The 9,952-nt window shown below is 52.1% G+C and overlaps 5 protein-coding genes across 5 annotated transcripts; 2 read left to right on the forward strand and 3 right to left on the reverse strand.

The window, feature by feature from the left end:
* Positions 1–467: 467 nt before the first annotated feature.
* On the reverse strand, positions 468–3,373 carry CC1G_05020 (hypothetical protein; the record flags this gene model as incomplete). Its single annotated transcript, XM_001835975.1, has 5 exons — positions 468–1,220; positions 1,285–1,582; positions 1,645–2,459; positions 2,514–2,710; positions 2,776–3,373. The coding sequence occupies 5 exons, from the start codon at positions 3,371–3,373 to the stop codon at positions 468–470; spliced, it is 2,661 nt and encodes an 886-aa protein (XP_001836027.1).
* Positions 3,374–3,761: 388 nt separating this feature from the next.
* On the reverse strand, positions 3,762–5,270 carry CC1G_05021 (hypothetical protein; the record flags this gene model as incomplete). Its single annotated transcript, XM_001835976.1, has 5 exons — positions 3,762–4,022; positions 4,087–4,351; positions 4,399–4,580; positions 4,634–4,727; positions 4,780–5,270. 5 exons carry the CDS (start codon positions 5,268–5,270, stop codon positions 3,762–3,764), a joined length of 1,293 nt encoding a protein of 430 aa, XP_001836028.1.
* Positions 5,271–5,373: 103 nt separating this feature from the next.
* CC1G_15047 (hypothetical protein) lies at positions 5,374–5,959 on the forward strand (the record flags this gene model as incomplete). Its single annotated transcript, XM_002910667.1, has 3 exons — positions 5,374–5,423; positions 5,482–5,570; positions 5,625–5,959. The coding sequence occupies 3 exons, from the start codon at positions 5,374–5,376 to the stop codon at positions 5,957–5,959; spliced, it is 474 nt and encodes a 157-aa protein (XP_002910713.1).
* A 313-nt stretch (positions 5,960–6,272) lies between these two features.
* Positions 6,273–8,541, forward strand: CC1G_15048 (hypothetical protein; the record flags this gene model as incomplete). Its single annotated transcript, XM_002910668.1, has 6 exons — positions 6,273–6,481; positions 6,543–6,976; positions 7,030–7,142; positions 7,197–7,751; positions 7,809–7,939; positions 7,995–8,541. The coding sequence occupies 6 exons, from the start codon at positions 6,273–6,275 to the stop codon at positions 8,539–8,541; spliced, it is 1,989 nt and encodes a 662-aa protein (XP_002910714.1).
* Positions 8,542–8,690: 149 nt separating this feature from the next.
* On the reverse strand, positions 8,691–9,952 carry CC1G_05023 (hypothetical protein; the record flags this gene model as incomplete). The annotated part of the gene is made up of 4 exons (XM_001835978.2): positions 8,691–9,233; positions 9,288–9,442; positions 9,501–9,614; positions 9,673–9,952. 4 exons carry the CDS (start codon positions 9,950–9,952, stop codon positions 8,691–8,693), a joined length of 1,092 nt encoding a protein of 363 aa, XP_001836030.2.

Raw genomic sequence — 9,952 nt, forward strand, 5'->3', positions numbered from 1 at the left:
CTCGCAGCGCTCACTGTAAAACGTAAAAAGTGAGGTAATATCCATATCCCCTCTTTCCGAAACCATTGCCTTCTCAACACTTGGATCCGCCGGAATTTGCCTAGTCGACGTTTTGTCGGGAGTGTCAAAACCAACGATGCATGAACGAGATCCAGATCCACCGTTGGGACTCGGGAGTCTTGCGTGGGCAATTAAATCTGCGCGAAATATGTCGTAAAAAGCAGATTGTGCATCTACTTTCTCGAATCGGGAACGCGACCGCAGTGCCTATTACATGTAGCAGAGAAAGGGAGAGATCCACATTGAATGGGAACGCAAAGAGAGAAGGGAAGAAATGCGTCGAATAGGTGCCTGGACACTACTGCTACCATAGTAGAGACGATGAAGCGATATTCTGTTGCATTTGGTAGATTAGGGAGGAAACAGAAAGGTATGTCGTCCTAAACTTACACTAACACTAGTATAAATTATAGCCTCGCTTGCGTGTCATCCTCCTTCGATACTGCGTCTGAATCGTGCATCCCGCCTGCAGAACGAACCATTTCCTCCCGATTCGCGTACCACCACCGCATCGCATACTCCTTCTCTCGATCTCCCACAGATTCCAAGATCTCCCGGAAAACCTCTTCGACCAGCTCTTTCCTCTTCTCCTCCTGGCCCTCCTCCCCGTGCCTTCCTTCACCCTCCTTCAGCACAATGATGTCGTATATCTCTGGCAGGACTCTAGCCAATAATGGTAACGGCAAGGACGATATCGTCGAAATGAGTGTAAGATGCAGTCGATGAACACGGTCGTGAGACATGTCTTGACTCGTTTCTCCCGCCGTCTCCGTCTCCTTTTCCTTCCCCTTCCCTTTCAGATCCAACGCTCCCTTCGAGCCCTGCTTGATCTGGGAGAGGGTATCAAGAAGCATCTGAACACAATACCACCCCAAAGTATATCTTGCCGCAACTTGGTTCTCGTTCTCGGCCTCCGTCGTACCCCTCTTCTTCTTCTGGTTCTCCGCGAGGTTCTCGTTCTTGTCCTCTTCAAACTGGCTGTCGGCGATGCGTTTGTTGTTGTTCCCGTTCTCGAGGACGTTCTGGCCCCTGGACTTCTCGACGTCCTCCGCCTTGGTCAGCTCCGACGACCCCGCATATCCACAGGCACATGCGCTCCTAACCAGCGCAGAATACGCCATGCAAAGTTGAGGTGTACTTAGTCGACCTTCGGTGGAGTTCTGTGTATTTTTGGCCGTGTTAGGCTTTGGGAGTAGTGGATCAAGGTAGTGAAACGGGACGTACCTCGATCAAACATTTAGCGTAGAACGGAACCATCCGTTGGACGAGCTCCGTCGAGAAGCCTCTCTCGACGGCGATAGTCTGCTCCTCTTCCTCGGATTGTCGACTGTTCCTGAGCCCCCTCCTAGTATTCCTCCATCTCGACCACCTGGCGAAGAGGGAACTAGGTGGGCAGGAAGCGCCAGAAGTTTGGAGGAGAGACCGTCGTTGATGTTGCTGTGCGGCATGGGAAGCGAATATAGCTAGGATGACGGAATGGGAGGACTCGAATGTTTCTCTATTCGAAGGGTCACTGAGGTGTCTGTAAATGTTTGCGAGCCCAATGTCAGAAAAAAATGGCTGGATGAGTGTGAATACACCTACGGATAGCATACACCCCATACCCAATCCCTGACACACGCATCCCCAATGACAGGAACTAGTTGCTCTATACTTGCGAGGGTAAACGCCTGCTTCGCGTGTCTGAACGTTACATTCCCCTCCCCTCTCCCTTCATGCAACGCGCGGCAGCTATCCCGCACATACATTTCAGCTTCATGCCGCCCCTCAGCACTACCACTGCTACGAGCCAAGATGTCCAAGCTGAGGTAGAACGTCTTCTTGAGTTCTTCAAACCCGTTCCCCGTGCTCGTTACACCGCCAAACTGGGAAATGACGAAGCTGAGGTGGGAGAGTGCGTGGAGGGCAGTGAGAGCCAGTGTCGAGGGTGTGATAGACGGTGGTGGTTCAGCCGTGGTTTGAGGTGGGTTGTGATTACCGGGAGAGGAAGGTTGGGGTGACGAGGGACGTGCTGGTGAGGGAGGAGCAGGGAACGCCGAGGGCGGTATGAATATCAATGGTGACAGTGCACCGTCCGCAATCATGATAACAGTGAACAACAGTGTTTTCAGAATCGTCCATACGTCCTTCGCCAATGGTTTGGAATCGGGAGCGATACCAGCATCCGTTACGCTCGCCAATGACGTGGAAATCCAGTCTCTTTCAACCTTCTTGGTTACTTCGCGGAGGGTGTCGAGTGTTTGCCAAACTGCTATGACGTCTTCAGCGAAATGGGAGGATGAAGGCGAGTCAAGCATCAGAGAGAGCACGTTGGACGTGAAACGGGATATGGATGAGATTGCAGCCGTCAAGGGGGAGGTGGTTATGGATTGGAGCGTTTGGGCGAAAGCGGACGAGGGCTAGAGGTGATCAATTAGAGAACTGAGGACTGGGAGAATTAACCGGAAACATACAGAAATGTGAACCTGGTGCTCAGGAGATAATGTGACGGACGCGGACACGGATGACAAGAAAGCCCCGTTCTTGAAGGTCGTAGCAATCGTCAAGGTCAATATTTGCGCCAGGGCAGGTAATGGCAAGACCTTCAGCTTATTCTGAGAAATCAGAGGGAAAGATTGCGAAGCGAAAATCAAGGCTAATGATAGTAAATCTATACAGACGGAGCGAGTAGCATTCAGTCAGTTGTTGACCGATGGTGTGTCGTCTGGAACGTACCTTGTCCAGCAGGTTGGAACTCCTTTTCCCATTCTTCGATACCCAAATGTGCAGAAAACGACGAGCTATGTCCATTGAACGTATATGCATCCATGACTTCTGCCAATGCCACGATGTCCTCGTCCTCTACGAATCCTCGAGCCCCCACGACGTTTACGCCTTCCCCGGTCTCTTTCGACGGCCTCTTGAGATCCTCGAGACCCAGTAGAAGGCCACTACAGCATGCTATCCGCAAGACGGGATGTCCTCCCTGCACGCCCTTCACTACGTCTTTCATCCACTGATCCAACGATCCCACCAAACTCTTCTTGAATAGCCCCTCCAAACGCGTTCGTTTCCGTTCGGATTGTGCTAGCGCCCTAAACTTCAGGTGCGACGCATGCCTAAATGCCGTCGACAGGGAGTACAGCTTTGCATAGTCGATAGGTTGTGAGAGGTAGAAAGGTGAGGATATCGCTGTCGCCGCGAGCGGTGTGGGGGACGGTGAAATCGTTGCGAGGTGGTGTGACAGGGCTCCCTGGATCGTTTGGAGTGGCAGCGTTGTTGCTGGATTGTGCAGGTGGTTCAACAGCAAGGTGTAGCCTCTGTCAACCGACATCGTCGAGGCTTGGGAAACTGGAGAGAGACAAGAAGGAGCAAGCTGCTGGAAACACGACCGGAACGGGTTGAGCTGCCGGAAATCATGCGCTTCCGGAAAAGGTAAGTCACCGGCTATTCCCACCTCCACCTAAGCGCCAGTGCCCGGCTTGCTGCCGTGAAGTTCTGCAGCTCAGATAATGTACACCAAGTGAATGTTTGTTATAGTGGGACGCGAGAAATCCTACAGTAAAACTTAATTCCCCGCGCCTGTCTAAGTTTTACAGTGAGAACAACTGTTCATTCAATGGAGTTGCGACCAAGTTAGGCACCAAACAGCAGGGACGGTTATTGCTATGCACCGCCAGAACTCTGAAGAAGCATGCACCATTTTCCTGACCGCACAAACTCTAAGCACGATCCAAACGTACATGAGTCCCCACGGGGCAACCCAGAGCCACCGATTCAACCTGGCTTCCCTCCCCATGCATTACTACTCCAGCGTCACTGGCAGTCACGAATCTGTTCCCCAAGGTGTGAATAGCTTCATCGTTAAGGTCAGGCTCTACAGTGGAGAGAATTTCTTGGACGGTAACGAATTCGATGGACTGCTGAGGTGACGAGTGGGCTGTCGAAATCGAGAATGGCGAGGAGTCTGGACGGAGGAAGAACTGAACACAAGCGTGAAGCACTAATCAGCGACAGAAGCTCCAAAGGCAAGGGAAGGAGGGTTACCTGAGCAGTAGAACCCGACGAAGGCGCCTGGTTCGCCATCAGAGACAGCGGGCCTCGGGAAGGATCGCCGGCGCTTATTTGGTACATTCGACTCGTGCGTCCAGCGGAATCTTGGACCCCAAGGAATATCCTCTCATGAAGGAATTGTTGCATCGGAGAATAGGATGACGATGTTTTGTCTCCGGAATCAGCCTTTTCCAATGCAGCAAGGAGAAGTTGTGTAGGGTTTGTGTTGTTTATGGATTCCACGATGTTCCCGTTCGACCTAGTCCACGTTGAGAGATATGTATTTGGGAAGGAAACATGACATACCCCGTTATTTTCATGGAAGGAGAGATCGCTTGTACTCCATGGACATTTAACCCGGAGGTGTACGAAGCTGAGGATCGCTTGAGCGCTAAGCCCACTGCGCCTTCAGAATACGGCTTGTCGCCGTACAATAGAGTCGACGGAAGCTCATTCACAGTAAGCGTCGAAGGCGCCACCAGACCCAACTATAGAATCGCTCAATTCCGTGGCAGCATAAAGTACAGGGAGCAGGGCGTACTTTGGAGGCATTGGGATAGTGGCGAGTGAGAGATCGAGCAAGACCTTGGTAGGACCTGTCCGTCAGATACAGGAACGCAGATATGTCTTCTGGCCTATACATAGATCAATAATTTGAGCGCACGAAGTGACAGAAGGAATGCTAACCTCGCGCCTTGCAAGTCCAAGGGTATAGCGCCGTCGTCTTGCCCCTGTTTCCACACATTCTCCCATGAAATATTCTCTTCGAAGCTCATAGATTCATTCCACGGCGCCTCTTCAGGATGTTTTCTGAACGAATGCCATCGTCCCACCTGCGGTTGGCGGTCCCCTGGGATCTGCGAGCGAAAGGCAACAGCCTCGCCGGGTTCGAATATTCCAATCGAGCAAGACAGCAGCTCAGAGAGGTTCTTCCCGTCTTCTTTCGATCCAACGTTGTTCAACGGACTTGACAGGCACCCTACGACATTTTCAATCTTCCCTTCTCCTGCAATTCGTCGTAGTTGCCGCCAGCACGAAGTCCAATCCACGGAATCGCTCGCCGAGAGCGTGAACAGACATAACAAGTTATTGCCAGCGTAATAATCAGCTAGTTGTCGGACGTGTTGTTCGATAAGCTTGGGGTTCCGCGACAAGAGAGTGGTAAGACGCAAAGGCATGGTCGCTGTTGGCGGTTGTCGAAAGGCGCGCGAGCTCGTCGTTTCCCACGTAACTCGGGTTGTCTTCCACGTCCATCACGCACCGCCTAGCCGACCAGTACTTATGGCTTCACAGGCAAGGATTGAAGAGCTGCCGTCTATGCTATGGGTAGCGTAGGTATTATTGCATTTGTCTGATTGAAATGGAATTTTGAGCTGACATGGCGTTCAGCGTACCTTCCGTCCTGCTGGTGTCAGCTTATTTCGTTCGGAAATGGTATCTTTCCTACCGACTCAAAGTCCATGGTATCGGGCGAGGAGGTAAGCATATAGTCTCTCAGGGAACTCGTCAACCCGTTAATGACCTTGCCTCAGCCAAAGGATTCCAAACGAACGTTCGCCAAGTTCGCGTAACACCCGAAATCGCTGAACGGCTTCGACGAGGTGAAGAAGTCAGCCCTGAAGAAATAGCAGCTGCAGCTGCGAAGATGGAGGAACTCGAGCGACAGGGGAAGGCTCCGGCGCCTGCACCCCGGCCACCGCCTGTGTTCGAGGACGAGAAACCCTTCTACGATTCTAGGACGCCCAGACCGCCCTCACCTCCCCGTGGTACCCCGTCCAAGAAAACAAACGACAATGTGGATAACGAATGGCTCCCTGACACCGTGACAAAAACAACGAAGCGAAAGACAAGGGGGAAGAAGGCGTAACTATAGATCTATCGCCTGGTGGAAGGATGTTAGGTTATTTATTCTCATTGTGAGTGCAGCGGCAACTTCCCTGTCTCTGACTGGCATTCTGATTTCATTGATTCCAGCCCCTTGTACATGTACACTGTTCTCACTTTATTTCATCTACCGGGGACATCGGAGGGTTTCAACATATCTCATGACAAGTTGGCCCTTATTCCGACTTCGAAGTTCGTCGAATCATGGGCATGGTCCGGTGCAGTAACGTGATAAGCTATAAAACAAGGCATCCTATCGGAGGAAGATCGCCCATACTCGCTTCTTTCCAACTGCCATGACATCCGCTACAGCTAACCCTCCGCAATTCAGCACTACAAACCCGGATATTGAGCTCGTCGCTGGGCGGGACGGGAAGGTTACGGGCGTCTCCGTCTATCCACCACGAGCGGAGGTCACTCGACTCTTCAAATTCGTTATCAAGACAGGCCAAAACCGAGTCTCAATTAGTGGCCTTCCGAATGTCATAGATCATCCTTCCTTGAGGTCAGGTTCTTCGAGCAGTGTATCCCAGCGCCCTCAGACTGAGTTTACGCATCCAATACAGAGTGCAGGGGCACGGTGCAGCCACTATCCACGATGTCTCCCTGTCGCACGATTTGCCGCCCGGGGCGAAGACGAAGAAAACTTCCCCCAAACTTGAGGAACTGGAAACTGAATTGGACAAAGTAACAACTTCGCTCAGGAGGGCGCGGGACGCAATCCGGTTTCTTGAAACGTATATCTCCGATCTTCGATACAACAGTAACAAGGAAGTGAAGTACCCTCTAGTCGACGTCGTCGAGGACTATACTACGGCGGCTGGCAAATTGGACGCGCAAGTTTTGCAACTCACGGCGAAGAGGACAGAATTGCACACGAAAATTGCGAATGAGGAGGAGTCGTTGAGCGAGCCTCTGCAGAATGAAAGACTGGGCATGAAGGTTTCCATTGTTGTTTTTGGTCACACCGCTGGAGAAGTCGAGATTTCTCTCACTTATGGTATGGCGTGTTAATTGATTTGGAACCCGAACACCTCGTTGATAGATCCTCAGCTGTTAGAAATGCGACGTGGAGGCCTACCTATGACATTCGGGTCGATTTACAAACCAAAGACAAGCCCGTAACCCTCGTCTACAAAGGATCTATCATCCAGAATACAGGAGAGGTATGGTGCTCACACGGAAATTCCATGCCCTCTCTCGTCTAACTGTTCTCGTAGGACTGGACCGACGCACCAATCAAACTTGAAACAGTAGCGCCAGCATTCGACATTGCCATCTCCTCCCTTCAGAAATGGACTCTTTCTCTCGAGGACCCGGTTCAAGCCCAGAAACGACGGCAAGAGCTGGAACGTGAATACGCTACTCGGCATTGGACCAACTACCACTATTCGGCACCACAGATACAGTCGGCCCCCATTGTTATACCCTCACCGCGGGGAAGGTCACGGTCACCCAGTAGTCGCTCTCCCCGTCGATATGAGCGGTACTCAGGTCGGAGAAGTCGATGTAGTAGTAGTAGTAGGAGTCGGAGTCGTGCAAGAATGTCCTCCGTGGCAATGAGGGCAGCTCCCGAGCCTGAAGTTATCACTCACAGGAACTTGGATGTGGGCACTGGAGGAAAGGGGGACATCAGCGCTACGTTCGTCGTCCCCGGACTGATGACTGTCCCGAGTGATAACGTCGCTCACATTGTTACCATCGCCGAGTTGGGGTTGGATGCGGAGATGGAATGGGTGTCGGTGCCTAAACGTGATATTAGAGTGTATTTGAAGGTCGGTGTGCGGTTGATTAGAAGATGGGTTGAGGAACTGACCTGACGGATTCGCTAGGCAAAAGTGAAGAATGCCTCAGAGTATACACTGCTCAAGGGCCCTGTGAGCGTGTATGTGGATGGAAGTTTCCTCGCTCGCACGAACATCCCGGACGTAAATCCCGACGAGACCTTCGATTGCCCTCTAGGGTCAGTAGCCTCGTCTCTCAAACCGTCACCGCCATCTTACCTCCCACTTCCGCAGAGTCGACCATTCCGTCCGTATCACCTACGCCCCTCTCTCAAAGCAGCAATCCGACAGCGGCCTCATCACCAAATCGCGCGTCCACACCTTCACAAGGCGCATCAATATTCAGAACACCAAATCCTCCAAACCAGTGGCGAACCTCATCATCCACGACCACATCCCGGTGTCCGAGAACGCGTTGATCGGCGTGAAGCTAATCTCGCCTGCGCTTCAACTGCCTGCGCCAGAGAACTCTGGTTCCAACTATTCGAACGCTGGGAGTTTGGCTAGCTCGACGTTGAAACAGTTTGTGACGGTGCAGGGAGGAGATGGGATGACAGTCAATAAATTCGGTATCAAAATACCCGCCCCGGTTAAAGTGACGAAGGATGTTGTGGCTCAATGGCAGGGGGCAGACGAAGCTGAGACTCAGGCCGATGTACAAGCCCTTGGGAGCGATGGGAAGCTGGTCTGGAAGTGCGCAGTTCCAGCCCAGGGAAAGGTCGCGCTCTCTTTGCAGTGGGAAGTGTCTGCGCCCGTAAAGTCAAATATTGTTGGATTGTAACGATATGAAGTGGAGGATTGCCAATGGACGGGTATGTATGAATGCGGGTATCGCGGAGGGTATATAAGGTCAGGAAATAAGTATACAAATGTGGGGTGATAGTGTACAAATGCTGTGGGTTCATTATACTTTGGCTTCACTATGTTTTTTTAATCGCTCGTGAGTTCATCATTCTCAACCTCGCCGGAAGCATCGCTGCCAAACTCTTGCTTCCACTCCTGCATTGCGGCTCTTGTCTCCTGCAGGAGGGTGTCGCCGGTGTCGTTATCGTTGCTCCCATAGCCTGTCTGCTCGCAAAGGAGGCAGCATGCTCTGGAAAGGGCGTACTCTTTGCTTCCAATAGCATCGGCCAAGTTGGGATTACTCCGTCCACATTCGATTTTGTATCTTCGAACTGCATCAGCCATAACGTTGTCGTAGCGCGTCAAGAAATCTTCAGCTTCCCGGACAGCGAGGTCTGTTCGGACGTCGGTGCTGGGGTCGTGGGACTCTTCGATGATGGTCATGGTGTCGGGATAGATGGAGGTGTTGGAACGGGAAATCCATTCGGGCGTGCGGTAGGACCAGCCGTCGTGGTGGGAGTCGACTTCAGAGATGAATTCGTCCATGAGGAGGTAGAGGATGGTGAAAGACAATCGGCCAAGACCTGGCACGCGCCTTCGTGTACCGGGAACTTTAGCGCTCAGCAGGTTCTAATTTGACAAAGTTAATTCTGGACGTGCGGATCAGGAAGCGCGCGCGCTTACCTCGATGGCTGAGACTACAAAGTCTAACTCCTGCAACCACTCGAGGTAAAGTTCGGTGGCTAGGATCTTTTCGCCAGCCTTGTCGAAGCGAGTTTTAACAAGTACTTTCACGCGTTTGAGGAGTTGTCTAACGGATGCAAGGGCGTCGCTTTCCCCTGGAGAGGTGGTCTGGGTTAGTGGCCAAACTCGAGACGCTCGCCACACCAAACCCACCTCTGGGGAAGTTCTTGATTTCTTGGATAGTAGCTTGATCAATGGGTGTTTTATTTGAAGCGCATTTTCGGAGAGTAGAAGTTAAGTCGCAGATGGTGGTAGGTTGTTTTCGGCCTGTATTTCTGGAATGTCAGGAAATGTCGCCACTGAACAGGTCGGAGAGAAAACATACGTCGCTTGCTTGGCGATCCCGAGCTCGATGAAGAGTCTAGAGAGGCGATCGAGCTTGCGGGACTGAGCGGGTTCGAGCCACTGCGCTTGACACGACTGAACGCCGGGCTGTCCTCGTCCTTCAGGAACCTGAACCTCTTCCTGGGAGGTGTCCAAGGTTCCTCAGTATCGCTCGAATTGCACATTTGCATCAGGTTCCGTGCAGATGCGTGCCTCTTTAGAGCTCTTCTTGTCGGGGTCACAGTAGAGGTAGAGGTTGCGCTCGATGTTGGGCTCGCCAT

Source organism: Coprinopsis cinerea (assembly GCF_000182895.1).
Source record: "Coprinopsis cinerea okayama7#130 chromosome 8 map unlocalized cont3.8, whole genome shotgun sequence".
In the NCBI taxonomy this organism is placed as follows: Eukaryota; Fungi; Basidiomycota; class Agaricomycetes; order Agaricales; family Psathyrellaceae; genus Coprinopsis; species Coprinopsis cinerea.